General features: G+C 47.6%; 2 protein-coding genes across 10 annotated transcripts in view; one reads left to right on the top strand and one right to left on the bottom strand.

Annotated features, from left to right (window-relative positions):
- LOC126539335 (sodium-dependent glucose transporter 1A-like) overlaps positions 1 to 18,104 on the bottom strand; it is a 212,214-nt gene extending 194,110 nt beyond the window's left edge. The window contains exon 1 of one of the 2 annotated variants that reach the window (XM_055075584.2): positions 17,974 to 18,104. The gene's annotated coding sequence lies outside the window, so the exon portion shown is untranslated. Of the gene's footprint in view, positions 1 to 895; positions 934 to 17,973 lie in introns of those variants that run through there. The other variant, XM_055075583.2, reaches the window with a different exon arrangement.
- LOC126539643 (BBSome complex member BBS2-like) overlaps positions 1 to 27,583 on the top strand; it is a 211,532-nt gene that overhangs the window by 164,041 nt on the left and 19,908 nt on the right. For 6 of the 8 annotated variants that reach the window (XM_055075573.2, XM_055075571.2, XM_055075572.2 and 3 more), the window contains 3 exons: positions 6,980 to 7,112; positions 15,891 to 16,022; positions 16,782 to 16,919. In XM_055075573.2, coding sequence (XP_054931548.1) covers positions 6,980 to 7,112; positions 15,891 to 16,022; positions 16,782 to 16,919 — 403 coding nt within the window. Of the gene's footprint in view, positions 1 to 6,979; positions 7,113 to 15,890; positions 16,023 to 16,781; positions 16,920 to 17,255; positions 17,369 to 27,583 lie in introns of all 8 variants that reach the window. The other 2 variants (XM_055075570.2, XM_055075575.2) reach the window with 1 other exon arrangement.

Raw genomic sequence — 27,583 nt, 5'->3', positions numbered from 1 at the left:
CCTTCTCTGTGCGCTGCGCTCAAGAAACGCCGAAGGACGCCCGACTTCGGTTATGAGCATCATCGAGCGACATCCCTCCGGACAGCGGATGCAGTCCCCTGACCATCGGGATCTCCTTCCCCCGGCGGGGCGGTCTGTTACGTTTCGCCTACAACGCGCGGTATAGCCGGCGCGGATGCAACGGACGCCGGAGCTTCGTTCAAAGCGGCGGACATTTTGGCCCGTTCGGAGCTCCCGCAGTCTCCCCGCCAAGCGCGTCCAGGCGTGTTTCAGTGCCACGTGTCTTCGTGTGTGCGTGTGTGTGTGTGTGCCCACGCTTGTCAAAGCGCGGCAGCCGGGGAGAGGAGCTCCCCAAGTGTGAAGCGAGGAGGTCTGATCGGCGCCCCACTGGCGGATGCGTCACTACACTCGTCTCAACATGTCTCTCAGCGTGTCCGTGCCCCGTCACGTGCGCCTATATCGAGGCGTTCCCTCTTGCCCTCGACTCCGAGACTATAAAAGCAGCTGCCCCCGGACGCCGGGAGAGAGGCTCCGATTTCATCCGTTGAGTTACGTGCTCTCCCGTCTCTCCACTTCGGTCGACCTGACCGCGCGCTCTTTTGCGATGTTAGAATAAACCAGTTGTTCTGTTACCAGCCGACTCATGCTTTGCCGGGACCTTCGGATGCTTCCAGTGCCCCAGGCCGCCAGGCCAACGCTACCCTTGGGGCTTGCGACCCATTTGCAATAACGGGCGTCAGCACTGAGGTTCCAACAAGGTCCAGGATTTTCCTCTACATCGCCACAAACTAACAGTTTGCAAACACAAAAACAGTCGTACGCAATGCATACGCAAGTGTGGGCATGGCACGACAACCAGGAATCCGTTATCACTTCTCAAGGAACTGCAACTAACCTGTAAGACGACAATAAAACGCATGATGAGTGCCCTGCGCCCAGTGCTTTTGCCGTGCCCACTGAAGTTCATGACGAATGGTGCAGTCTTTATAGGGCAGCTTGCTGGTGACGTCACAAGGCCACGGATTGAAGTAAGGGGCAGTGCATCCTCGATGACTCCGCAGTTTTCAGTGCCCAGCGCGTCGGCGTCTTTCGCTGCACACATGGGTACCGGCGAAGCAGAGGCAGGGGGCAGGGCGCTGTCAATCGACAGCAACAATGCCTGTAAGACGACAACGAAACGCATGATGAGTGACCTGCACCCAGCGCTTTCGCCGTGCCCACTCAGGCGATCATTGAGGCAGCGTCCCGTTTTTCCTACGTTGGAGCGCCCGCACTTCAAGGGTATTTCATACACGACGCCTGTGATATGCAGCTGGTGAAAGGCTCCTGATGTTTCTTGTCGCAACCTTTCTTGCGAGGGTTGTCTTGGTTGACCCTTCTGCATAAGGCGTTCAGCTTTCCTGGGGCTGAAAAACAACCGAAACACCCGCCCTTCCCGTAGCCTTTTTAAATCTGTGCGATGCCCCATGCACATAGGGAACGACAGCCGTCTTCGAATTATTGATCTCGATTTTCCGTATCTTCTTTCTTTAGTGCATTTATGCTAACATGTCTTACGCTAGCTGTACCAGGAGGACGCTCTACTACTAATATTAATTCTACAACTATTACTATTTATTATTACTACTATTACTCTACTACTACTACTATTACTTCCCTGCCTATATATTCTGCGCTCGCGCAATAAACCTACTTGTTGGAAGTCAGCGCCTGTGTCGCGTGCCTCTTTCTGTGTCCCATTATTCGCACAGTTCGCAAAAGAATGTGTTCGTACCAACAAGCCCGACTAGCCACTATTCTGAAGTTTATCAACTCGTCCTCAGGCTCTTTTATTCATCCTTGTGCACTTCAGAACTCAGGTACATGTTCAAGTTTGCTTGTTGCTGCAAACAGCCGCGCACAGCTGCTCACATTCGCCATCAACAATTCGTTTGTACCGTCCGCAATTGGAAATCTAACCACGCCGTCTGCACCATCTCACCAGCACGGCGAGAAGATTTGTCGGATTATTCGGCAGGAAACCTGGAGGCAAGTTCGACTGTTAAAAGATTGCTTGCTCTTTTCCTGCATGCAAGCGGTTCCACCTAATCGCCATCGGCGAAAGTTCCTTGAAGAATTGCGCGTGGTGGGCCAACTAACCGAATTGCTTGTCACCCCACCGAGGAGACCGCCCAGAGAAAAGGCCAACCAAGAGTTGCACCTCATCGGAGAACCCACTGTGTAGCAAAAAAACACAAGCGGCCGTGAAACTAGGTCCTAAGTTCTGCATGCATCCGAGGCTCGAGAAACCTGAGCTGCTCGCCCTTGTCCGGAGAAACGCATCAAAAGCAGAACCACACGAGGCGACAAGGTGCATACTGGAAGGGCTCGAAGCGTTGCCAGCTCGATCCAAAATAGATCGACGTGTGCAACCCGCGCAACTGGCTACTATCCTAAGGAAGGCACACCTGAAGCTCTTTGTAACCGACAAGGAAGGTGACTTCGCCGTCATGCCTTCGGGCATTTACAAAGCAAAAGCTGTGGTCGCCATTAGAGCCAATTTCCATGAAGTTGACGGGAAGCTTCCGAGTAAGGCGAAGAAAGAAGCAAGTAAGATGTGCAAGAAAGCCGGACTGGAAAAGCTTGTTGCAGCGATCAAAAAGAAAGGTGGAAGGAATCTTGAAGCCTTTTTCTCGGCAAAAACGCACAAGCTCGACTGCCCGTTCAGGGTAATTGTGTCAGGACGAGTAGCTTGGCAGAAGCCGCTTGCTAGCTTCCTGCAGAAATGCATTGGCCTAGTCGAGGCGAACGACCCTTTCTTAATTCGCAGCTCAGCAGCTGTATCCGAGTACTTGGATTCCCCCAGCACAGCCGGGATGGTGGCCTTCTCCATCGATGTAAAGGATCTTTATTACTCGTTGCCCCACTCACTCTTCCTTGAGGTCGTAAAAGAAGGCACTGAGGCATGCGGAGACATGCACTCCCACAACGAGTGCGGAACAAGTGCAGACAGGTTTCTCGACCTGCTTGTGCTATACCTGCGCTCCACGGTGGTCCAGTTCGCAGGCAAGTTGTTCCTCCAAAACGAAGGAGTGTGTATTGGCTCATGCCTTGCACCTGTACTGAGTGACCTGTTGCTAGCCGGCTACGACTGTGAGATCGAAAGGAACCTGCCAACGGTCCGCACCAAGAAAGTGTTCAGTACGTCGATGACTACCTCGTCTTCATTGAGGTGACCGAAGACGATCATGCTTCAGTGGTACGAGTTGTCTACAAAAGCTTTGTGGATAATATGAATGATATCAGGTTCACAAAGGAGCTATACCAGAGGACAATACCTTGTGCTTTCTGGACTTTCTCCTATTGTTAAAGAAAGAACATGTATGCTGGAGGTATGCACGCCGCTCAGCAAAAAGCCCCTTGCCTTTTTCATCAGCTCACTCAAGGTTAGTGAAGAGGAAAATCGCAAAAGCCATCTTTCGTAATGTAATGCAAAGATCATGCACACACGAGATTGAAATAGCCTTTGAAGCCCAGGTTCAGCGGCTTTTGCTGGCTCGTTTTCCGAGCATTCTCCCAGTACAGCTAGCGGAAGACATGTTAGCGGAAATGTACCAAAGAGAGAAGACACGGGAAACCGAGATCAATAATTCGAAGACGACTGTCATTCCCTATGTGCACGGGATGTCACACAGATTGAAAAAGGCCGTGGGAAGGGCGAGTGTTTCGGTTGTTTTTTCAGCCCCAGGAAAGCTCAACACCTCATGCAGAAGGGTCAAGCAAGACAATGCCCACAAAAAAGGTTGCGACAAAGAAGCAGCAGGAGCCCTTCACCAGCTGCATCACAGGTGTCGTGTATGAAATACCCTTGAATTGCGGGCGCTCTTACGTAGGACAAATGGGACGCTGTCTCAACGATCGCCTCTGGGAGCACCCCCCCCCCCCACCCCAACAACATAAAACAAAATTGCAGCAGCAACCTTGCTCTGCATTGCCGGTCATGTAAATGCATCCCGTATTTTAGAAAGTCACTGTCATCCATCCAAAAGCACGCTGACCAGCGCACGCGTGAAATTATCAAAGCATTTGCCATCACCCAACGTGGTCTTTCATGCATCAGTTCACCATCCATCCAGTTATCTGCAAATTTAACCGATCTCTGCCCACATGTAATTTGAAATCATTCTTTTCGTGTTTCCATGCCATTTATGTTTTTACTATTACTTCTCTGCCTATATATTCTGCGCTCGCGCAATGAACCTACTTGTTAGAAGTCAGTGCCTGTGTCGTGTGCCTCTTTCTCTGTCCCGTTATTCGCGCTGTTTGCAAAACAACTGGACAGCTGCTGTATGTAAGCCCTCGTAAATATGTCGACTACCACCGTCAAGGCAATAAAGCTCGTGCTTTGTGGCAAAGGATGCTAATCTCCTTCGCCTGGAGTCCAAGCTCCCCCAAAGCGGATTAGGAGCGTTAAAATCTCTGGTCAGAATCGCAGGGCTGCGCGTCGCTGACAACACGTCGTGCAGTCGTTTAGAGTCGAAGCGACTTGAAGAAGCAATGTAGACAGCGACAAGAGTGAATGTAACGTCCTTCGTTTTATACATTTAAACAAACGTACAGGTTGTCGTCGTAAGGCGGGACTGGGTGCAACACGTATGTCAGTTCACATCTAATATATACAATGACCTTGCTCACATCACCACAGGTAGAGGACATTAATGCCTCATAGTCAGAAATGCGGATGATATTCTGAACGTTCGGTTCGCAAATTACGAGGATAGGAAAAGATTTTTGAAGACAAAGTGTCTAAAATCTGAAATTCTTGATTTGAGCCCCCGGGCATTCCACTGCAATAGAGACGCTTTCTAGACTTCCTTGTGGAAGGGCAGCGAGGGGTGGACCATGGTGCTATGCGAAGCTTTCAAGCACTGGAATCAACGTGTCCAGTACTTGCAGTGCGCTACGAGCAGCCGGAGTGTCCATGTTTGTCAATGGTAGACGCATGATATTCGTGATAGACTTTAGCATATCAATCACTTGCGAATCCTTGTCTCGCATGTAGTCAACTGCAGCGACAAAAGTGGTGAGTCATGAGCTGTTGCTCTGGTGTGTGGCGTGTCTTCGGCAGCGCCGGCCACGTCTTATTTGGTGAAGTGCCAATAGCATGGCCGCTTTTTTCGCTGACATTCGTGCTCTTATTGGAGACACATGGAACAGGAGGCGGCGTTGCCGGACGAGGCGTCTCCCTCAGACCAAAAGAGGATTTCGTAGACGTTTGTTTCCGGGAGCGATGTCGCCTTATTGCAGCATAAGCATCTCTGTGTGATAATCCGTCTCCGGCCATTTTCCTCAAGATTTTCTACTCTTTCTTTAGGCATGGACAGCTTTTTGAGGATGCAGCGTGCGAGCCTTGACAATTTGGGCACTTGAGTTCCGTTGCCCGGCAAGTGCCAGCGTCGTTTTGTTCGGAACATCGTGGGCATACCATTGAATTTCGGCAGACAGCACTCATGTGTTCAAGACTTTGACATCTTCTGCACTGAAGTGGTTTGCATACAAAAGGCCGTACCACATGCCGAAAGTGGCAGACTTTTACGTGCGATAGTAGGCAGTCACCTTTAAAGTCGAGCCTTACACAGCTAGAACTGCCAAGGTGCCAAGCTTGCAGTAAGGCAACACCATCTGTCGCAGGTTTGATTAATATTGGCAGGTCGCTATCGCTAATTGATGCGTCATTATGATAAACAACATCAGGTGTGGTTATGCAAAAAAGGTGAGGCGTGCAGACAGCACACCGTGGACACCGTGCAGACAGGACACTTCACAACACGAACGCCGTGTTGTGAAGTGAACAACACGAACATTGTAACGCCGCCGGCGTTCGCGTTGTCCACTTCTCTTTTCTTCTGACCTGTCTGCACGCTTCACCTTTTTTGCATAATGAATCCTTACCAACTAGCTCAGCTTTCTGTCATTCTAATCAGGTGTGGTTTCGTTATCCTGCGGAATGAGGTACTGGACATTAATGTTGCCCAGGAGATTTGCTGCCATCAAACATTGATTGCGCTTCGGTTGTGGACATCAATAGCCAGTTCTTTCGATTATTAATTCTGATATACTTAATTTCTCCTCGCGCAAGAGCCTCCAAAACAACGCAAATTGCTTGATGATTAAGGCGGTTGAGGTTGTCCACAGGTGTGTCAGGCACAAAGAGAATTGTGTGCGCCGATGGCTTTCGCTGTGGCATGACAGTTGACTTACTTGGTGAAGACCATCCACTGATGTTTCTTCTCTTGGCCTTCCGGTGTACCATTCTCTCGAAGCCTTCTTCACCTGAGGCATCATCGCTTGAGCAGGAGTGCAACACAGTGTCATCGATGTCAGCTTGACTTCGAGGGCAGTTTCTCTTCCTTGGGCCGGTTCCTGCTGAAGCACCGGCGTTCTGCCGACTCCGCTCCTATTGCCGTGCAGCAATCGGAGCCTCCCAGACTGAAATTCACGCGAGTAACATCCAAAGTGCGCAGTGTACTCGCACAACGGCAGGCGGGTGATGACATTAAAATAATTACCATGCCCGGAGTCCAACTATGCCAGTATACTTGCCGCCGTATGGACCCTTGCGGAGTTTCAACCTCACCTTTACGGCTGTGCACTCAAGGTCACTTGATCCCAAAAAGCCAACTAAGCTCATTGGAAGAATTATTCTAATAGCTGTAGGCGATCGAAAACCGTTGGTAACATCCTTCTACGAAGTACCACTTTGGTTCAGGCTACGCAAAACGATCGGTGTATGTTTCCATTTGACAGTGCCTGCGTCATCCACTTGCCGCCTTGTATGCGTTGTTTGGCTCGTGCCAAGTCTATAGCCCAACTTTCTGCACTTGAGCGATCAAGTCGTCAGCGGTATCACATGTGCTTCTGCGCTGGGCTCGTGACAGTACAATCAGTGGATGCAGATCGCATAGTTCATTTTCAACCCTATCACTGCATTTGTGCGCAGCGGTCACTTCCACGTGTTCGAGCTGTCGCGGCAGCTGCCCCGCTTTGCCGCCTACCTGCTGCTGTCGGAGAAGGAGCCACGTGACAGGGCCTCAGGGAGCGTCCGCTTCCGCATCAACGACAGGCCACACAGGGTACGTTCATCAATGACGTGGCAAGCTGCACAGCGCGATAATTTAGCGCACGTGCATGACGTCTTTTTCGAGTCCCACTTTATGGCTAACGCTGCCTCCGATAGTGTTTTATTTTTTTATGACTAAGATACCAGGATTTCTTCGTCTCCGTTGACAGACAATTCAACCAATCACAGCGGAAGGCGTGCACCGCTGGATTCCTTGCAGCACCATCAGATGGCGTTGGCCTCGCGCGGTAAAGCATACGCCGGTAAAACTAGGGAAACAATAGAACACGTTGTATTGGAATGTGAAGGTATCTGCCCAACGGTAGATTTAGGAATCACTGGCCTCCTTGAAGCCCTTGGGTTCAGCGAGAGCAGGCGGAAAGTAAACATGTCCGCAATAGAGGTTAGTAAGAGGCGATTGGAAGATCGGTGGAAGAAAAGTGGGGAAACGACAAACAATGGAGACGTACCCAAACAAAGTTCACAATAGGAGTTCGGAAACATTGGTTATGGGAATTCATTGTGGGTTTTTTTTTTTCGTTAACATAGGTAGGACATTAGGCAATAAAACAAGAGTTTGATGGCACAACCTACCGCCCCGTTACAAAGGGCACGCTCATAACGTTTATCTATCCATCCATCCGTAAAGGGGTCCGTAAATGGTTTTACGGATCCGCGAAGGCGAGCGTCTGGTGGAGGCGAGGGTGTAGACTACTTGCGCGAGATGACGCCTCGGGTGCAAATTGTGGTGTGCACAGTGCCGGAGGTACCTGTACATGACACTACCGTAAAATGAGCGGCTGCGGCCGCTAATGAGGCGATATGGAGAGTGATCTGAGAGAAAGGTTTCGAGGTTGTGGAAGTCAACAAGGAAGTGAGAAGGTATGGTCGTTTTCAACGAGATGTAATCCACTTCAATCACAGGCTTGGACGAGAAGTGGACTGGAGACTTGCTGGTCGCGCAATTGCTTTTTTGGTGGCCCATGGGCGCTCAAGAGGCCAGGGTAAGCAGCAAAGAAGGTCTCCTAGGAGAACGTCAGACTAGCATCGCCATCAATAACAGAAAAAGGAGGAAAAGGAGTGAGCTCACCGTGCAATAGACCACACAAACATGCAGGGCGGCAGAAGACAAAAAAAGTGGCTAGAGATTGAGGGGCAGTTAAATAATGCACAAAGAGGTGTGTATGCGGTTACATAAATGCTCTTTAGAGACTTAGAAGGACCACCAATGATTGAGGATTTCGTTAGGGAAGGGTGCAACTTCTCTTTCTGTCGTGTTTTGCGTCTCAATTTTTGTTGGCTGGTTTTCTCAAGTGTCAGCAATAAAGCTAATTCGGAATGAAAGGGTGGGGGAGCCGGAACACTCATGTATCAAGGAGCCAAATGAGAAAGAGCAAATTCGAAGCGTCCAGAAACACAGTAAGTGTAAAGACTTGGCTAGGCGTAATGTACTTGTGGACGGTGAAAAGTTGCAAAGAGGAGAATCAAGAGTTAGTGGACTACCTCAGTGCTGACATTAGGAGTTTCGGGAATGATACGGAAATGGTCGTATTAGGTGACATGAATGCCCACATACAGGACTTAGACGGTTACACCGTCGACAACAGTAAGTTAATTCTACATCTCTGTGAGTAACGTAATGTCGTTATCATGAATAACAGGCATAAGTGTGATGGCGAGATCGCATGGGAAGTCGTAAATAGGCAATCGACCATTGATTACTGTCTAATGATGGAAGGAATTTAGGATAACTTGAGAGAACTGGTCATTGGCGAGGAAGGGCATAGCAACATTGTACGCATAATTTTGAAAACAGTATATGTGGTTGGGAAAGGGAGCAAGGAGCGATGACTGGCCAGTACAAATTAGAATGCTGAACAAATAACAAGCATAGTCATAAGAGTCGAGAAAGAACTTGGCAAATGACCAAGCAAAGTGTGGGAATATAGTGAGCGTATTCTAAGTGTAAGGATGACAGAAATGAGGAAAGAGAAGCAACACGTTTATTGCAAAGGAAAAAGGAAACCGAAAAGCTGGTGGAACACGGAGATGCAAGATTGATCGATGAATGACAGGAAGCATCACGAGAGCATAGGCAGGCAAAGAAGTGCAGTTGCCGCAGGATGAAGTAGACAGAAAATGGGAAATATACCGGAAAAGAAACTGTCGCTCAAATACTGGTTCAAACAAAGATAAAAGGTGAAAGTAAGCGTTGGTTGTCTGAAATACGTGAGAAAAGGAAGACCGCACTTAGATTTAGGAACCGCATTAGCCTATTAGGCAGGAAGTCAACAACAATACAACAGTGGAAATTTTTTTCACAGGGTTAGACAAGGTTCCCGTTAGGCTAATTAATGAGCTAGGACCACAAAGAAAAGAAGCTCTCTTGACAGCAGTAGAAGAAAGCTTACAAGATAGGCGATCGAATACCGGACAGTTGGCGACAAATGAATTAAATTTATAAAGGTAAGGGGGGTAAAGAAAGAATTCACTCATATAACCGTTGACCGTTACATCGGTAATATAAAGTTTAGCAATTCAGGCGATTAAATTAAATTTGCAAGCATGGGCAGAACATAATGGCATATTGGGATAACTTCAGAATGACTTCAGAATCGGTAGACGTCTGGATGATAACTTGTTTGTTCTTACTCAGCGTACTGAAATATCCAGAGAAGAAAGGAGACCGTTACATGTGGCTTTCTTAGACATTACATGAGCGCATGACAATGTAGACCGCAACATTTTGTGGGATATTCTGGAAAGGGAAGGCTTAGGCAATGACATGTACACAGCTTTTGAGGGAGATTTACCAAGAAAATACAGTTTTCGTTGAATGGGAAGGGGTGAGGAGCGAGGAGAATGTTGATATCACCAAGGGACTGAGACAGGGGTGTCCTTAATCCCCACTGCTGTTTATGATGTACATTATAAGGGCACTAGAAAGAATCGATATCAGGTTTAATCTGTGGTATATCTACAGGCGGGCACAATAGTAGAACAGCAGCTTCCAGCTTTGTATTATGCGGACGACACTGTGTTGCTTGCTAGCAAGCAAAAAGTAATACGAAACGTCTGGCTAATATCTGTGGACAGGAGTGTGAGAATGCAGGATTAAAATTTAGCGTTAAAAATCAGGATTTATGGTATTGAACGAAAAAACAGTGAACAGACAATGTCAATACAGGGCTCGGAAATAACTTGGATAAAAGAATACAAATACTTTGGCATACGGATAAACGGAGCTAGGCAATAGATGTATGGAAACACAGGGGGGAAAATCCGCCTCCATTCCACCCAGTGAAGTGGATGTACAGCGACGCTGTTGCCAACGCTAGACAAGCGACGTACTATACGCTACGCGCGGCAGTGCAGCAGCGTGCATGCCCATTTCTCTCGGCCAAGCCCAAAACCATTATTGAACGAATTCAATTTTTCAAAGTAAATTGCGTCAGAGAATTCGTAAGGTACGACTTACACACAAGCTGCAGACATGATAGCTTCGGTCTGCAATCTGAACATACGAGCAAACATATTTCTGTTACGCAGAAACTCAAAGACAAAGCCTTCTTCCAGCTGCCATTTGACGTCTGTCTGATTGTCTGCGGCCGTGAGGTGGAGGTACGGTCTTCGGACAGTTTGCCATAATGTCGATTACGGTCACAACGCACGCTGTGCGAAAGATGCAACGGGCAGAGCACCACGCATCAAGGACAGATACATTGTGTGCACACGTAATTCACGTGCGCACGCACGTGTGCGGAAGTGCAGCATACATCCTCATTATCCTAGGCCATCCACCAAGCGCAAGCGCCTTACTGAAATAGTTGAATTTCTCAAAGTAAATTGCGTCTGAAAATTCCTAAAGTACGACTTACACACAAGCTGAAGGCGATACCTCCAGATTACAATTCGGATATACGAGAATAATGGTATCCTCACGTGTCTATATCGCCTGACGAAGCAATAGGTTGACGTCGTCATAAGATTAGCACCGGAATATCCGATACCCCCGCATAAGGCGATGATTCCGAGTTTAAATGTACACGGTCATGACAGTTGGCACTTGAGGTCCTATCAAATAAAGAGGAACAATGTTATCACGAAAAACTTGTAAAGCTAGAAAACTTAAGAAAATTGGAAAACTTGCTAGAAGATCCGGATCACATTCCGCAATAATACAAACTTAAGGAGAGCAAGAACGGCCACAGCTCTGACACATTGAGAAGCTGGCCCATAGCGGACATGCGTGTTTGAGGTACAACACTGCAAAGCGAGCTGACGTCTTCCACCTCAGGTGGGAATGCAGCCCACCGTCCCGCAAATTTTCAGCCATGGACACAAAGGGAAAGACGGGGCACACACACACAAAAAAGCAATTCGGGACTCTCTCCTGAACCGGTCCACGCAATTTTGACTTGCCCTGCCCCCTCCTCTTCCTTCCCAAACCACATACCGAGAGGAGTTGGTCGTTTTGCAAATAAACATATTCAAGAACTCAGGATAGTCGACAAATAAGTATGTTTTCAAAATTATGCGGGTCCCATGCACTGTGGGAATCGATGTATGTCAAGCTTTCTGTGCCGCGGTTGCTTTGGTTGACGATAACTAGCGGTGATGTTGACAGCAAAAGCTTAATTTCGTTCAGTCTAACATGAGAGTGGTGAGTCGATGTTAAACCTTACCTTGGGTGCACCACTGCTGTTTGTCTGCGTAGTACACATAACACACAGGGAGAGGTGTTTGCTTGAGGCGTTGTGCGCCATATTTCATAACCTCTGAGAGGGTCGAGCATTGAAATTGCCTTACATGACACGTCGCGTGGTGGCAGAAGTATTAAACTTCAATTGGAGTATGGGGCTATACGTGCCAAAACCACAATCGGATTATGAGGCACGCCGTGGTGGCGCACTCTGGATAAATTTTGACACCATGGTGTTTTTTAACGTGTCCCTAAATCTGTGCGTTTGTTATTCTGCCCCCGTCAAAATGCGGCTGCCGCGGTCGGGATAAAATCTGCGACCTCGAGCAATGCCATCGCCAAAAAGCTACCGCGGCGGGCACACAAGTGTTGATTTGACGGTCGACCGCTGCCCTAGTGTCCCCGAGACCCTGCAGTGCGCTTTAATTAATGCGGCTCTGCTTCTGCACGCCCTGCGTAATTTGTCCGCTTGACATATTTCCATGGTGTTTATTTTTCAGAACTACTAGGAATGTACTGTATCGTACCTTGAACTTCAGCTTATACAGTTTCCCAGCAACCGCTGTCGTATAGTAGTAGGGTTTCCTTGCCTTCTCACGTCACCTTGCCCCCCTCCCCCCTTGTATAGTAACTGCCTCTTCTCCTCCACCCTCTCTACAGTTCTATCTACATCCCCTCTGGACTGTACTCTCTTCTTTCTGCTAAAGGGAAGTGCTGCAGTTTCTGCAGTGCTTTTGAGGGGAGTCACGGATAATTACAGCTGTCAAGAGGCTAATGTGGCCACGCCCAGGAAGCTCCACAGGGCATTGTGCACATTTGACGCGGTGAAGTCCAAACGACTTTCTCGCGTCGCCTTTCCTCTTTGACTCGCCCCTGTCATGTATACACACGCTCTGAACCACCCCCGACGCGAAGTGCCAGACAGCAGCACCCACAGCAGCAGCAGCAGCAGCACAGCGGGAAAGTCGAAGGAAGAGGTAAATAAAGCTTTGCTTTAAAATTAAAGGGCAACTCCGGCGATTTTTCCACTGATCTTAATGTCCACTGATCCACTGATCCAATATGTCCACTGATCTTAATAAAATTTTGAATATACATTCTCTTTTGCACTCTGATTATACTTGCCAAGCAATGTGGCTGCAAGTCATTTAGTTTTCCTGAAAATGAATTTTAAAGATTGGTTGCGTTCCCAACCCCTGTCTTTTTACTGGCCACCATGTGTTTGTGACGTCAGAGACTACACCGCCACCGTTGCTGAAACCGTCGCTGAAATCGCCGCTGTCTAGTTCAGAAAATCTGTAAAAGCTCCCTGTGTCATCGTGAGACATCATCAGTTTCACTTGTTTGGCGTTAGGGCCATGTGTACTGCGTGTTTAGCACGTTTTCTGCGTGCTAAAAAATGCAGAAAACGTGCTGATCTGCCGGTCAAGCACGTCGGCTTTTATACATGAGCCATCGAAGGTTCCAGAGTAATCGCTAGTGCCTGCATGTCTTCCAGAAAGTTCTACACAATTCGCACCGCACATGCAGTATAATTACGTAAGCTTCGCTGACAAACCACAGCAGAAAGAACCATCGATAACATTCGAGAAACTTCCGATACATGCGGGCGCGTCTCACGCTGAGCGATAACATTTGTTAGACGGTGAAAAGCGGTCACTCGAAAAAGATAAACAAGTACACGTGTCAATATTTCCATCGTGTTTATTTTTCAGAAATAGCGGAGACGTACCGTACCGTACAGTCAGTTTGTCCGCAACCGCTGTCATGTCTATATCACGTCCCCTTTTCCCTCTCCCGCCCTGTCCCATTTTAAGAGAACTGCGAGAGAGACAAGGCTGTCATAGGGTTGATAATATCAATGAATGATTGATCCATTAAATGTATCCCGCAAAACGATTAATCTTTATCGATGTTCACCTTTCATTTAATCGATTTATTCGATTAGGCCGGTTCGATTAATCACTTTTGAGAGTTTGACAGGAGTGGTGCCAAATTCTTGAAATCGTACTGATATTGCGGCACACGAGCAGCGACTGTGCCGCTGTGGTAGAGCGACTGTTTTTCCGAGTGATGCCACGCCGAGCGCTTCTCCACTCTTCCCCCATGCCTCGTGAAGCCGGAGGCTTTAAAGACCCTATTAATTCAAAGCATGCTATAACGACCCAGTCCTCGTGTCGCTCCGCAAATGAGGTGGTACAGCATGCGCGCCAGTTTGGAGCACGTATGTTGACATAGCGATAGAGTTCGTGTCGATTCCAGCAAATCCATAGCGTCCGAGCGTCTATTCTTGCATGCTGGTTGTGTGTCCAGTCAAAAGAAGGTGTCGGTTTTACCCAAACATCCCAGCCAATTGACATTCCTTCGCTCTGTAGAAAAGAGCATGTGACTTAAAATTCTAAGCTAGCATTTTTTCCCCTGTGCGTATTGAAATCTCTCGCATATTTCAGTTGGACTTCACCTGTAACTTCTGACATTTTTCTTATTTCTTGTCTAACTACACTGTACATGTGATAAGAAGCCAACAAACACTGACACCAAGGACAACATAGGGGAAATTACTTGTGCTTAATAAATGAAATAAAGAAACGATAAATTAATGGAAATTAAAGTGGATGAAAAAACAACTTGCGGCAGGTGGGAACCGAACCCATAACCTTCGCATTTCGCGAAGGTTGTGTGTTGGCTTCTTATGATATGACTAATAAAAATCGGGCCCCTCGGTTAACCCCCTTTCTTCTCGTTGATTACACTGTACATGGGTTCACTAGTACTATGTATCTTATTTAATTCTGCTCTAAGCGCCATTTCATAACATGTATTATCTTTTCAAAGGGAACTTGTGCTAACTATATTTAGTTTTTAGCAAGTTAAATATTAACCTTTATCAAACGTTTATAGACTTGTGTTTGAAGCTTGGTTTCACCTCTCAAACCTTAAACTAGGGTCCTACAAAAGTAGATAACTGTGTTTCAATCTTCCTAAAAGTTCCTGGCAAAATGTCAATCAATCAATCGATTAAAGGCTAAAATTATGAATGACTAATTGTAAATCGAGTAAAAATTAATCGGACATCCCTAGTCCGTCGCTCGTTTTGCGACTGCCTCGGTTCTACGTATTCTCTGCCTCCTCTCTACCATTCTATCTAGCTATGGTCCCATAGCTATATAGAACAATATTCTAGGGTCCATACTCTAGCTTCCCTCTGGACTTGCACATTAGTCGAAAGGTAAGCGCTGCAGTGTCTGCAATGCTTTAGTGGGGGTCACGGATAATTACAGCTGTCAAAAGGCTAATGTGGCGATGCCCAGAGAGCACCAGAGGGCATTGTGCACGTGCCAAGCGATGGAAAGGTCCAAATGAGTTTCTCGCGTCGCCTTTCTTCTTTGCCGCGCTCTGAACCACCCCCTATGCTGCATGCAAAACAGCCACAGAAGCAGCAGCAGCAGTGGAAACGTCAAAGGCAGAGGCAAAGAAAGCTTCGCTTTAAATTGACGTTAAATGTGGAAGAACATTGAAGCAATACGTCAATTTCATCGCGCCACCCCAAGCTGACGTACCATGCAGCATGATCAAAAGTGACCGCCCAACAAAGAAGCATCCCTTAAAGGCGAAATATTTTACGGTACCAAATTTTACTCATTCAAGAGTGTAGTACCGACATGCTTGCCTCCCAATTTAGGCGACACCTTGAAAATCATGCTGCCACATCCAAAATCGCGGCAGTGAGAATGATGTGGCACGGTTAGAGCTTGTGTTGTACGCACTGGCACGGTTGAGCCATACAAGTGCAGGCAGCAATACATGGGTCCAGAGAAGGCGGCCCACCTGAACCGAACAGCATTTTCTTTTTTGGCGTCACTCCGGAGTGAAAAAAATAGAAAAATAAAATCACAACGTTTTGGTTCGCACGGGTTCTCCCCGGTTTCGGTTGGGTTCCGGTTCGATACCGTGCCTGAAGGGCACTCACTGTCCGATATACAGACGTGAGGTTGCGGATGGCTCCAATACAGGTATACTTGCGCGTTCCTGACACTGATGGAGCGCTCAATAGGAATTCCGATGGACCCCAAGTAAGCTCCTTCGCAGGTGGCGTCGTGGGTGAACCAGAACTTCCTGCTGCCCGAAGACCTGTGCCAGGCCGGCACATCTTTCCGGGTGAGCTTCGTGGCATTGCGATGCCTCAAGCCTATCACCATCGATGCGGACGCCAGCGGAGAGGTGCGTAGCTCTGGAAATGTGTGCGAGTGATGCATGGCACCGCGGCGCCCTCGAGCGCAGTCTCAAATTGCAGGCACTGATTGCGGCTGCGCGTTCTGCTGCTCGACTCTTGCGTGCGTTGGGTGCACGGCGGCGCCCCAGGGGGGCAACATTAATCCAGAGCCGTCCGCCACGGCGTCTCTCATAGCTGGTAACGTCCGAAATACGGCGGAGCCTGCAACGCTGCCTACAACTGCGGTTCCGAACGGCACACATTGCAGGAAAATATAACAGAGGACGGCTAGAAAAAATGAGTAAAGCACAGAACACAACGGTATGCTAAAGATATACAAGCTCACGGAGTCTACTATACTAATCAAAGCAGTAGACTCTCCCTCCCCCCAAGCTACTCACAACAAACAAATAAAAAAGGCAGTTTCGCCTCATATCGCGACGCACTAACGAAAGCAAGGTTGCGCGGTATGGAGCTAGACAGCGTTTTTGGCGCGATGCTGTATAGGCAAGGTAAATGCAATGCTGCGCTGCAGAAACAACGCCCCGACCCACGCAGGTTCCTCAGAATGCTGGCAGGATATTATCGCAGCTCAATCTGCGGTATCAGTGGCGCACTAGATGAGATTGAAGGAAAGCCGTTTGTATAGCTGCACGGTCTGCCGTCCCGCTCGCACCGCCGCACGCGCCCACAGCAGAGACACCAGCGTTTGTGCACACACTGCAGCGCTGCAGGTATCGCAGCCTGTTTTGCCCCCGAATGAACAGGTGAGCATCGAGACGGACCTGATGGACGTGGCCGCCGACATGGTGCAGTCCCTGGCTGCTTACCTGGAGCTGGAGCATCTCGAGTCCAGGGCGCACTTCCCCGACGAGTACGCCCGCCTCAGATCACTTGTCGACAAGGTGGGCACAGCGCATGTAATTAGCTCATGTAATAGATATATAGTCAGGCTTAAGATTATTCATGCCAATGACACAGCTTTTAGTATGTTACTGTATATACAGTCCTGCAACTATACATGCATCCTACATGTTGTATGTTACTGTGCTGTTGAGTGCAACGTGTTCTGCCGTTTTGCAGTCCAGAGTTTGAGATCATCGTGTCAGTGTAAATGTCTGCGTAACCGAAGATGTACACTCAGAAGTGGACGAGGATGGATCTAATTTGCGCGCGCATACGGAGAAGGAGCGTGCGGCCAGAGAAGCAAGTCAGCGTGCGATGCCCCACTTCCGTTGCAGGTTCGAGAGCACGAGTCTGCGAGGCTGACCATCTCGGCCAACATGGCAGACACCGCGAGCATAGTCCGCGGCCTGCTGCTGCGCGCCGAGGACTGCCGCCTGCTACGGGACTAGTGGGTATACAGTGTCACGTGTGATGCCGCGCGCATTGCGACCGCGTTGCGAATTACGCTGATAATCCACTTTGCACACGGACCGTTAAGTAGTCGCGAGCTCGGGCGCTTCTGTAAGGGAGTAATCGTTCTTCTCGGCATCCATTGCACTGAATTTGATGAGATTTGTTGCACTTAAAAGACACAATTTGAATCTAGTGAACGTAACACGCAGATATTTTATTTAAGCTACAGATTTTCTTAAATAAGGATTGTTGAATATCGCAAAAGTTGAGAAAACGGTGCCATCACATTTGCAACTCTCTAACACAATGAAAAATGAAATTGCAATTCTGTAAACTGCACGTAATAATACCTCTAAAGCCGACAAAATTGAGACACTGTTAATACGTAAGACTTTTACTAAACCCTTAACATTGTAACAAATTTACAAAGGCTACAAAATAATATACTGTCACATGGTAGTGACGGTGAAGAACGACACAATACCAAAGCTGTGTCACACATTTAACTCTTCACTGGGCAAATGTGTGCCCTGCATTACAAGTAACACTCAAGGCACAACGATAGCGGCGAGCGAAGTCAGCCAACGTCGAAAATCTTACCTGCGAGTCAAGAGCGTCGGCTTTTGTATACACACGACTCGTCGTCGGAAGATTCCAGGGTGATCGCCAGTGCCCGCCTGTCTTCCAGAAAGTACTGCACAATTCGCGTCGCACACATACTTGCAATCAGATTATTCAAGGTTCGGTGACAGCAGACGAAGGAGAGAACTATCGATAACATTCGAGAAACTTGCGATACATGCATATGCTTCCTGCACTGATGTTCTAACGGGTGCAGTTCACAGAACTACGATACCTTTTTCTTTCTTTTTTCACTTTTTTTTTTTTACGAAGTTACGGATTTATAAGCTTCCTACACCTATTTCTTTAACTTAACGATTTGTGGTAACCTTTGTCAACAAATTCCGGCCCTGAATCAAAGTGCTGCATCCTAGTCACTAGAATTACTGTTCTCTCTTAAGTGCAGCACATTTCATTCAAATTGGGTTTCCTCACAACGGCGATTCTGTGTTTTACGCCTGCTTGAATATGCGGCATCCAAGTTGGCCCCTAGCTTGCGCTGCGAGTTTCCCGCGCCGCTCCGATCAGGCAGATTGAAGCGGGCACTTGTTTAACCTTTGCACGAGCCCATTGTGCCCACACCCTTTGCGAATGTCCCGCCACCTGGCCCCAGCTCAACCGCACCTGCACACCCCGCTTGGCCCTGCCGCGTATTTTGCTTTCCGCGGATGATTCCACACGCGAGCGAGAAAAAAAGTAGGGCGAGGAGGACGGCGCAACTCCCGCCGGACGCCCTTGCACACTATTGCTTCTTGCCATGAGGTCACATGGTGCCTGCGCGGCTCTTCCCATAACTGCCGCAAACCCCCACGCGCACGCGGTTTTCGCCGACGGCTTCCCGCGCGTTTCATACGCTGCTACGTATGGGGCTCTTGCATTGCCCAGGGGGCGCTGCGAAAAAGGTGCTAAAAAGCGCCCTCAGTCCTAAAATGGGTCGTACCAAGCTCGGTCGTCTGCTTCGGAAAGCACGTTTACAATATAGACCCGCCACTTTCGGTTGTGTTGTACCACGGCCTGCAGCGAATATCGGGCGCCGAAGATTTTTTCAGAAGTGGCACGCTGCGTAAAGGCAAGAAATTATGCAGTGCCGAATACGTGTATGCCGTTCAAGAATTAAGCGGCGAAGTTTTAGCGCGGTGTCAATCGCAAGTGAAGCGAGTCGCGTACGAAGTGGAACTTCAGGTAAGGTTTGCACGCTGCTAGATTCAGGCCCACAAACACGAGGAAATGCTTCCTATAAATGAATCCACAGCAGCGATAAGCAGACATCATGTGTACGGAACTGCTTGAGCACACGACGGTACGCGCCGCGACGGCAGCGGTCTTTCGACATGCCGCGAAACGCCGGGTCTCCTGCAATCTTTGTTAACTGCATCCGCTAAACAAGTAGTTATGCCTGCGTTGTAGTAGCGGCCATCTGTCCCTTTTAGTAACTGGTAATAAGTGATGCAATGCATATGAGCTCGCACGTACGTGCGAATCGCGCTGCAGCGCGAGCTCGTGCGCTGCTCGCTTGATGTAGCTTTTAATGACAACGCTCGAAAATCAATCTGCTGTAATCAATACTATCTTGCTGCGCTGCCTCAACATGCTGGCTTGAGGTCAAGTATGAGCACATTTAACTCTCTAACCTGTGCTGCTCGTAGTGGGGTAGTGAATTGTCACCGAATCAGCCCGGCCATCTGTGGTCATTTGCACACACCTGGGCACTTCACCACTTCGCACCGGTCGAATTGTTAATTGTCGCTGTGGCCGGGTTTCGAATCGTGAATCACCAGCCATGCCTGCTGCTATGTCGGTCTCCCGTCGGGACTGTAGGTGCAAAAGACCAAATTTTAGAACGCAGATCTATAATCAAGCAAGCTTCAAGACAGGTGAAGCAGTCAGCATGGCGCGAAGTTTCGCTTACCCAGCGCGACGAACTGCAGTTATACAGCGCGCCCGATGCTCCGCTTCGTGAGGCCTTGAAGGGAAACGATAGAATCGGATGTTGGGATTCAAGCCTTCTTGTTCATGGCAGCCCACGACTCAGCAGTATCGACGGTGATGCTTTTTCGATTCTGAGCTAGGTCCCTCCGGATCGGCGTCGCTGATTCCTTCTGCTTCCAGCATTACGTCCCACGGCACACGGAGAGTCCGTTTTCGTTAAACTATAGGCTGCGACCAGCTCGCAGCGTGGTCGGCGTGGTCTGTGAGAAGTGACGAGCCTTTTCGCACTCGCAACAGGGCAGAAAAAAGTGCGAATCGACGCAAAACTCGGCCTAGAAACGTGCTTCGCCACAGCCAGGGCTCAATACGACCCAAGCTGGTACGACCCAGATGTCGTTTCCCGCGCCGCCACCAGGCGCCGCTACTATACATCAAACTCCAACGCAAGACGCCCATACGCGCTGCTAGTGGATCAATAATACTTGCACAACCGAAAAGTGCCTTCCGCGTTGTTTGTGTTTTAAGTGGAAAGCATCAGAAATCTATTCGTTTATATGACCAACGTGGTTCCGACTGGCATGGCGGGCACCAGGATCCTAACCAGGACATTCACGTGCGAGCTGGACGCCAGTTCGAACTGCCCAGCGAGCGTCAAGTGACTCCGTGTTGACCTCTGCACGGCCGAAGACGCGTACGAGTGGATCTACAGCTACAGTCAGACTACCAATACGACATGGATTGTCGACTAGGAAGAATATGCTGAATAAACGTGAATGTTTTATTTTCTTGAAAGTGAACTAAGGAAATTTGCTTGAAAGTTCGAATATTCAACCAGCTAGCATGTCAGGCCACGCAAGTGTCGCATGGGCATCTGCCGTACAACGTAAGCAAAATAATTACAGAACTTTAGAAGCAGCATGCTAAACCCTAGGCTGGCAACGCTATTTCGCGTACCTAAGCCGCTTGTGATCGCCATTTTAAAGGAACATTGGCTGGAAAATGTTCGTATGCTGATCCCATTTCGTTATCGATCCCATTTACCGATTTTCATTAAAAACCACGCTTTAATGTTGATTACTCTAATGAACTGGGGAACTTTATTTTGGTATCGCACGTGTGAGGCTGACGGTGGAGCCGTGCCAGCTCATAACGTGGGACAAGTTTTATGTTCCGCAGCATTCACGATTAGATAAGGCTGATCATTCCCCAGGGGTCTTCTAGCTGCATTGAATTCGTATCAATTTTAAGCACACTGTTTCCTTTTTCAGTTGCATTGCGGCCCGTCATGGCCAAATTATAATCGCGCTACTACTAATAAATTCTTCGCCGTGCTAAGTGCGTAGCAGCGCCGTGCTCTGTACTCGTCTGAGCGACGTCGTCTAGCGCGATAGGCTCGTTTCGGTCGTCAATTCCCGAATCCGAGATATGGTGGCATAGCGTTAAATTTATTAAACCCCCAAACTTAAAAAATAACAGATTCCTCTCAGTGTTACTGGATGGTGTTGCATCTGGGTCACAAGCCCCAAGGGTAGCGTTGGCCTGGCGGCCTGGGGCACAGCTGGAAGCATCCGAAGGTCCTGGCAAAGGATGAGTCGACTGCTAACAGAACAACTTGTTTATTATAGCATTGCAAAAGAGCGGCCGGTCAGGTCGACCGAAGTGGAGAGACGGGAGAGCACGTTACTCGACGGAAGAAATCGGAGCCTCTCTCGGCGTCCGTGGGCTGCTGCTTTTATACTCTCGGTGTCGAGGGCAAGAAGGAACGACTCAGGATGAGGCGCACGTGACGGCGCCGCACGGACACGTTGAGACGAGAAGTGACGCATCCGCCGGGCCGGCGCCGGTCAGACCTCCTCGCTTCACAGTTGGGGAGCTCCTCTCCCCGGCTGCCGCGCTTTGACAAGCGTGGGCACCAACATGTACACACACACACGAAGACACGTGGCATTGAAACATGCCTGGACGCGCTTGGGAGGAAGCGTTGCGGCAGCGCTGAACGGGCCAAAATGTCCGCCGCTTTGAACGAAGCCCCGGCGTCCGTTGCATCCGCGCCGGCTATACCGCGCGTCGGAGGCGAAACGTAACAATGGATGGAAGGTAGGAGCGTCCGCTTTGAAACGGGGTGATGGTAGTTGCCACCATGCTGAGCTTTTTTTTTTTTAGCTGTGTTGGAAATTATTAAAATTCGCCGTTTTCTTTAAATATGTCTTCCTACACTTTTAACCTTATGTCACCTCTCTGCTTTTGAGCCACCAATCCTCCAATCGCTTTTTGCTAATTTCCACCGCATATTTATTTACATGACTAATGTTATCTCTGAACCCTAGGGCCTCGGGAAGCGTGACTGTGCCCGCATTGACATCGGGATGGATACCATCACATTTTAGTATGAGGTGTTCTATTGTTTCTACATATTTACCACATACAGTACATGTGTCTTCTTCGTTAAATTTCTTTTTATAGCTCCGCGTTCTAAGACATCCTGATCTAGCTTCAAAGAGTAGAGCACTGCCTCTGGAGTTATCATAAAATGCTTCCTTCTGCTGTTTCCAGTATCGATATAAAGTTCAACACAATGCTTCTTTTCCATTGAATTTATCCAATTTTTACCTTCCGCGTTTTTAACCAGTCGTTTAGTGCTCTTTCTCCGTTCTCGTGTCTGGCATACTTACTGGCTAGCTTCCTAGTTCTTTTCCGCCATTGTGAGTCAACGCTCTTTCTGTATAGGTATTTAAATACCTTAGCTGCCCACCTGTTATCATCCAATTTCCTCAGGCGTTTTTCGTATAGGATTTTACTCTGAGCTTCCCGTGCTTCGAACGATGCCCAGCCCATATACCCCTGTACTGCTTCGTTTGTGGTTTTCCCGTGGGCACCTAGTGCTAATCTTCCAACAGCTCTGACAGTCCTGCCCTTAAGCACAGGACCGCATTCCCGAAAGTAAACCCCGGCACCATTACTCCCTTCCAAATACCTCTCAGTACCTCACCTGTTGCACCCCCACAATGCCTTGTTTCATTATCCCGGCATCTCTTCGCCTTTTTGCTATGAGAGACTGTTCATGCTTTTCCGTGTACATCTGCCTTTTGTTTATCCAAATTAACCCCGAGATATTTGTATTCGGCCACTCGGGGTATTTCATTGCCTTGTATTGTAAGCTCCTGATCAGTTGTATCGTTGAAAAACATCCCACTGGACTTAGCTGCACTAAAACTGAAACCTAGACTGTCTTCTTCGTCTCCACAGTAATTAACCAGAGTTTGCAAATCTGCCTGGCTACCTGCTAACAGTACAATATCGTCCACATACATTAAACTCGGTAGTCGTTCCTCAACAACCTTTCCGCCTAATCCGTACGACAGATTATACACTAGATAGCTTCCTTGTAGCCTTCTTTCCATACTTATCATATAAAGCATGAACAGCAGCGGTGATAGAGGACAACCTTGCCTTAATCCTTTGTGTACCTCGACAGTTGTCGTACTCTTATTTCCTTCCCATGTTATTTCCAACATTATTTTATCGATATATTTCCTGTAGAAAATCAATTACCTCATGACCGGTACCTTCATCCCAGTTTCTGAACGCTATATGCAAAGTGTAATCTCGACAACACATCATTTCCTCATTCGCCAGTATTGTGGACTCGAGCATACTTGCGCCCGCAGAGACTGCACCATTCACGCACGTGGTACGGTGGCGTCGTTTCTTCGTCGGCGCGAAAGCAATAAGTCATCCGAATCGTGGCGCCATTTAATGTACGAGGAACGACGTCGACGAAGGGCGCATCAGCGATTGTGAGTTTCTCAGTAGTTAAAATCTTGAAAACCATACGGCATTAAATTCACAGCTGGCACTCGGAGCGGCGCGAAGGAACACAAGTGGAAGCCACATAAGCAAAACTCAACACAACTAAATTGCGAATTAGTGTGGAGTAATGCATTCGTCAAACTGGAATATACACCACTCACGCGGCACGTAACGTAAAGGGCACTTTTGAAGAGTTGCATTCATCACACGCCAGAAGTAGCGAAAAGAGCTTCCGTAAATGAAAATTTATGCTGCGCCATTGAAAAGGCGCCATTGAAAGAAAGCCGTGGTGCGCGGCGCGCCCTAACGTCCGCACACCACGCTCGCGCGACAGCTGCTTTTATGTAGGCCGTTGCCGGCAGTGATGGGAAGAGCCGCGCAGGCAATACGTCACCTCATGGCGAGAACCAATAGTGCGCAAGGGCGTCCGGCGGGAGTTGCGCCGTCCTCCTCGCCCTCCTTTCTTTCTCTATCGCGTGCGGAATCATCCACGGAAAGCCTGGCGGGCCCAAATGACCTCTGCTAGAGTTAGCTGCCTTGAGGGGGGCACACACCCAGCGAACGCTGGATTCATGCTGGGAAACCTCCCTGGAATAAGTATGATGATGGTTTATTGGCATCCTCTTTGAAACAAGGGGTGGGGGACAAATATTTCCCTAGCCTGCATGGGTCAATCAGGTATGCTTACATGCTTTTCAGTCTAGCATTTTGTCTAACATCTTTTTTTTTCTCTTCCTTAAAACTTATCTACCTTGTATCGTTACCTATGTCTGAAATGGACCCTGTTCTGTCAATCTCTTCTTTGCTCTTTTGTCCACGAATGCTATAAACGGATCTTGCTTATCTCAACTACTGACCGGTTAATGCTTCTACCCGCTTTAAATCCCAGTGCTTCTTGATAGTGTGCGTTACCTACTGGTCTCATTGGGGAAATCTTTCGCATTCCACAAAGATGCGAATTCTCTCCGAACTTTTGCTGTAGCAGATACATGCCTCATCCTTTTGCGAATATTTGTTCTGGTATGTTTTTGTCCTTAGGCGACCAGCTCAAACCTCAAGATATCAGGGAACTGCTCTTTGTGTTATTGTACGAATTTTTCCTTCTAATGTCTTTCTTGCTACTTTTGCAAATCTCCATGGCCTTTTTTCATTCCATCCTTTGCATTCAATTTATTGCCTCTGTTTCTCCCACTTTCTTTTCGACGACTCCTAGCTAGTTGTCCTTTACACTTTCAGGGCTCTATTCTCGACACCCATGGCGGCTGCGCGGCTGCCATTATCCGCCATGTGGACTATCTGATCATCTGTCAACGTTTTTATTATCTGTCGAGAGGTCATGTGTTCTAAATGTTGTGCCGGGAAGCGGAAGTTTTGCAAAATGCAATTTCGCATTTTCATCAAGATCACGAAACGTGACATGGGGCTGCAAATTTTATCGACGAATACTTTTTTCTGGTCAAGACGTATTTTTGAGCTAGTTTGTTCATATCCATAGTAATACAGCGCCAGAGAACACAAGGGACCAGAGGAAGAAGAACGACACATTCACAGGCTGCACTGACAACTAAAGGTTTATTCACTGGATGCACAGTACTGGCTGAACATGAATAAACATAAGACGCACAGGTACATGTAAGGAATATGAAAGAGTATCACATGGTCAAAGCCTACTACAGGTGAAAAACGGTTCCTGTAAGGAATCTTATGTCTTTCTCTCAGAGCATGACGGATGGCTTGCTGACACAAGAATCACCCAGCTTTTTTATCTCTTGGGCTTCAACAATCTCTCTTGTTCGCTTATCTGTTGATTTTGACATGATGCTAGGTTATTCCATTAAGGGTGTGCAGCCGCAGTCCCTACGATGAATAGCTAAATGCCCTGATATTATTTTTGTTGTGTTGTACATATGTTCTTTCAATCTGTCATTTAGGCATCTTCCCTTGGCAGATATATTGCGATGTTAACGCTTCAAAAAGAAAGTGAATGGTAGCGTGCAGAAGACTTTGCAATACATCTGCAATTTCCTGAATAAGTGGTTGCGGTCCGAGATAGTCGTCATGACAGCTTGCTAATTGCTTGAAGGAATATCCCGTGAGGAGCGTCACAGGTAAATAATAATAAAGGCGGTAAAATTTGTCACATAAATATGCAGGGTGGTCGCAAGCAGGAAAGAAATGGCTGAAAATTCAAACGCAGCTGAATGACGTAGCTATTGGCGTGTGTGTCTTGACCAAAACACATCTAAGAGATTTGGAGCAGCCGCCTGTTAATGACAATTTTGTATCGGAAGGGTGCAACAGAATGACCGGGCCAAGGAAAGGTGGAGGCATGCTAATTAGGCGAGGTCTAAAGTGGCAAAGGGTAAAAGAGACATGTGAGGAACGTTCATGTATTAGCGGCACTTGGGGAGGTAAAAAGATGTGGCTTGGAGTAGCAGAGATAAAACTAAAGAAGTGATTGATTGCATTAGAAGCAATATTAATGAGTTCAATAAATTAAAAAAAATTGTGGGGTTTTATGCGCCGAGGCACCCCGTAGTGGGGGACTCCAGAAATTTGGACCACGTGGGGCTCTTTAACGTGCACCTAAATCTAAGTACACTGATGTTTTTGCATTTCGCCCTCATCGCAATGCGGCTGCTGTGGCCAGGATTTGATCCTATGACTAAGTTCAAGAAATCGTGCAAAGTGATATTAGGAGATATGAATGTGCAAAAGAAGGATTTAGACGGATATACTGATTATAACGGTTCGTGCTGGATCTGTGCAATGAACAGAACTTTATAGTATTAACAGAGAGGATAAGTATCATGGACAGGTAATATGGCAATGCGGAAATAGGCAGTCATGTATAGATTACGCCTTAGTTTCAGAAACAGTCTACGAACAACTAGACAAAATGATTACAGATTAACACAGAGAAGATAGCCTGGGTAGCAGTCACAGACATTTAACCTTAATAGTCGGGAGAGATACTAATGCAAAACACGAACCAATAGCATCAGAATTTTTAAAAATTAATTAAAAGCAAATAACACAGATTGCAAGAAACATAGAGAAGAAAATGGAGGCATTTCCTACAACAGTCTGGGAATATGAGGAACTGGTATACATTATGAAGAAGGACATAAGACAGACAATGAGAAAGAACTGTTGGACTGGAAAGAGGAAACCACGTAATTGGTGGAACAAGGAAATAATGCAAGCTATAGAAGAGCGTAAGCAGGCATCTAAGGATCGTCGAGACGCCAAGAAGTTGGGATTACACGAAAAAGAGGTGCTCCTTAGATGGAAAAAAAATACAGAAGAAAGGGTGGCAAGTGAGCTCGTACAAAAGAAAATTAAATGCGCAAGTGAACATTTAGTGCATAACATTTGCAAAAGAGACAAAGGCACAAAAAAAAAAAAAGAATTCTGAAAGCATGTAAGAGCACTCAGAGCTCCAACTAAAAATTCACAAAATCCTATAAGGGATGAAGACGGTAACATTTTTGAAGGAGCCGATGCGCTGCAGTACATCAGAGACGTTATTAGAGATAAGTTCGGCATGAAAGAAAGCGGATATGGTTCAGACTAAAACAGATCCAGCAACAACAGAAAAGCCTGACAAACCAAAATTTAGCATAAAAAAACTTTTACTCGAAAAAAGCAGAAGAAAATGCCCCTAATAACACCGCTGCAGGACCCGATTAAATCCCAACAGAGCTAATCAAAAACCTTGGTCCAAAGAGCAAGGCACTGCTAACTAACCCCATTGAACAAGTGATGAAAACGTGGAAAATTCCATTTGCATGGCGTGAAAGCAAGATGAACCTCATCTACAAAGGTGATAAGGATAGGACGAGCTCGT

Source organism: Dermacentor andersoni, chromosome 11 (genome assembly GCF_023375885.2).
Source record: "Dermacentor andersoni chromosome 11, qqDerAnde1_hic_scaffold, whole genome shotgun sequence".
NCBI lineage: Eukaryota > Metazoa > Arthropoda > Arachnida > Ixodida > Ixodidae > Dermacentor > Dermacentor andersoni.
The sequence above is the reverse complement of the archived record's forward strand: the minus strand, read 5'-3'. Positions and strand labels throughout refer to the sequence as shown.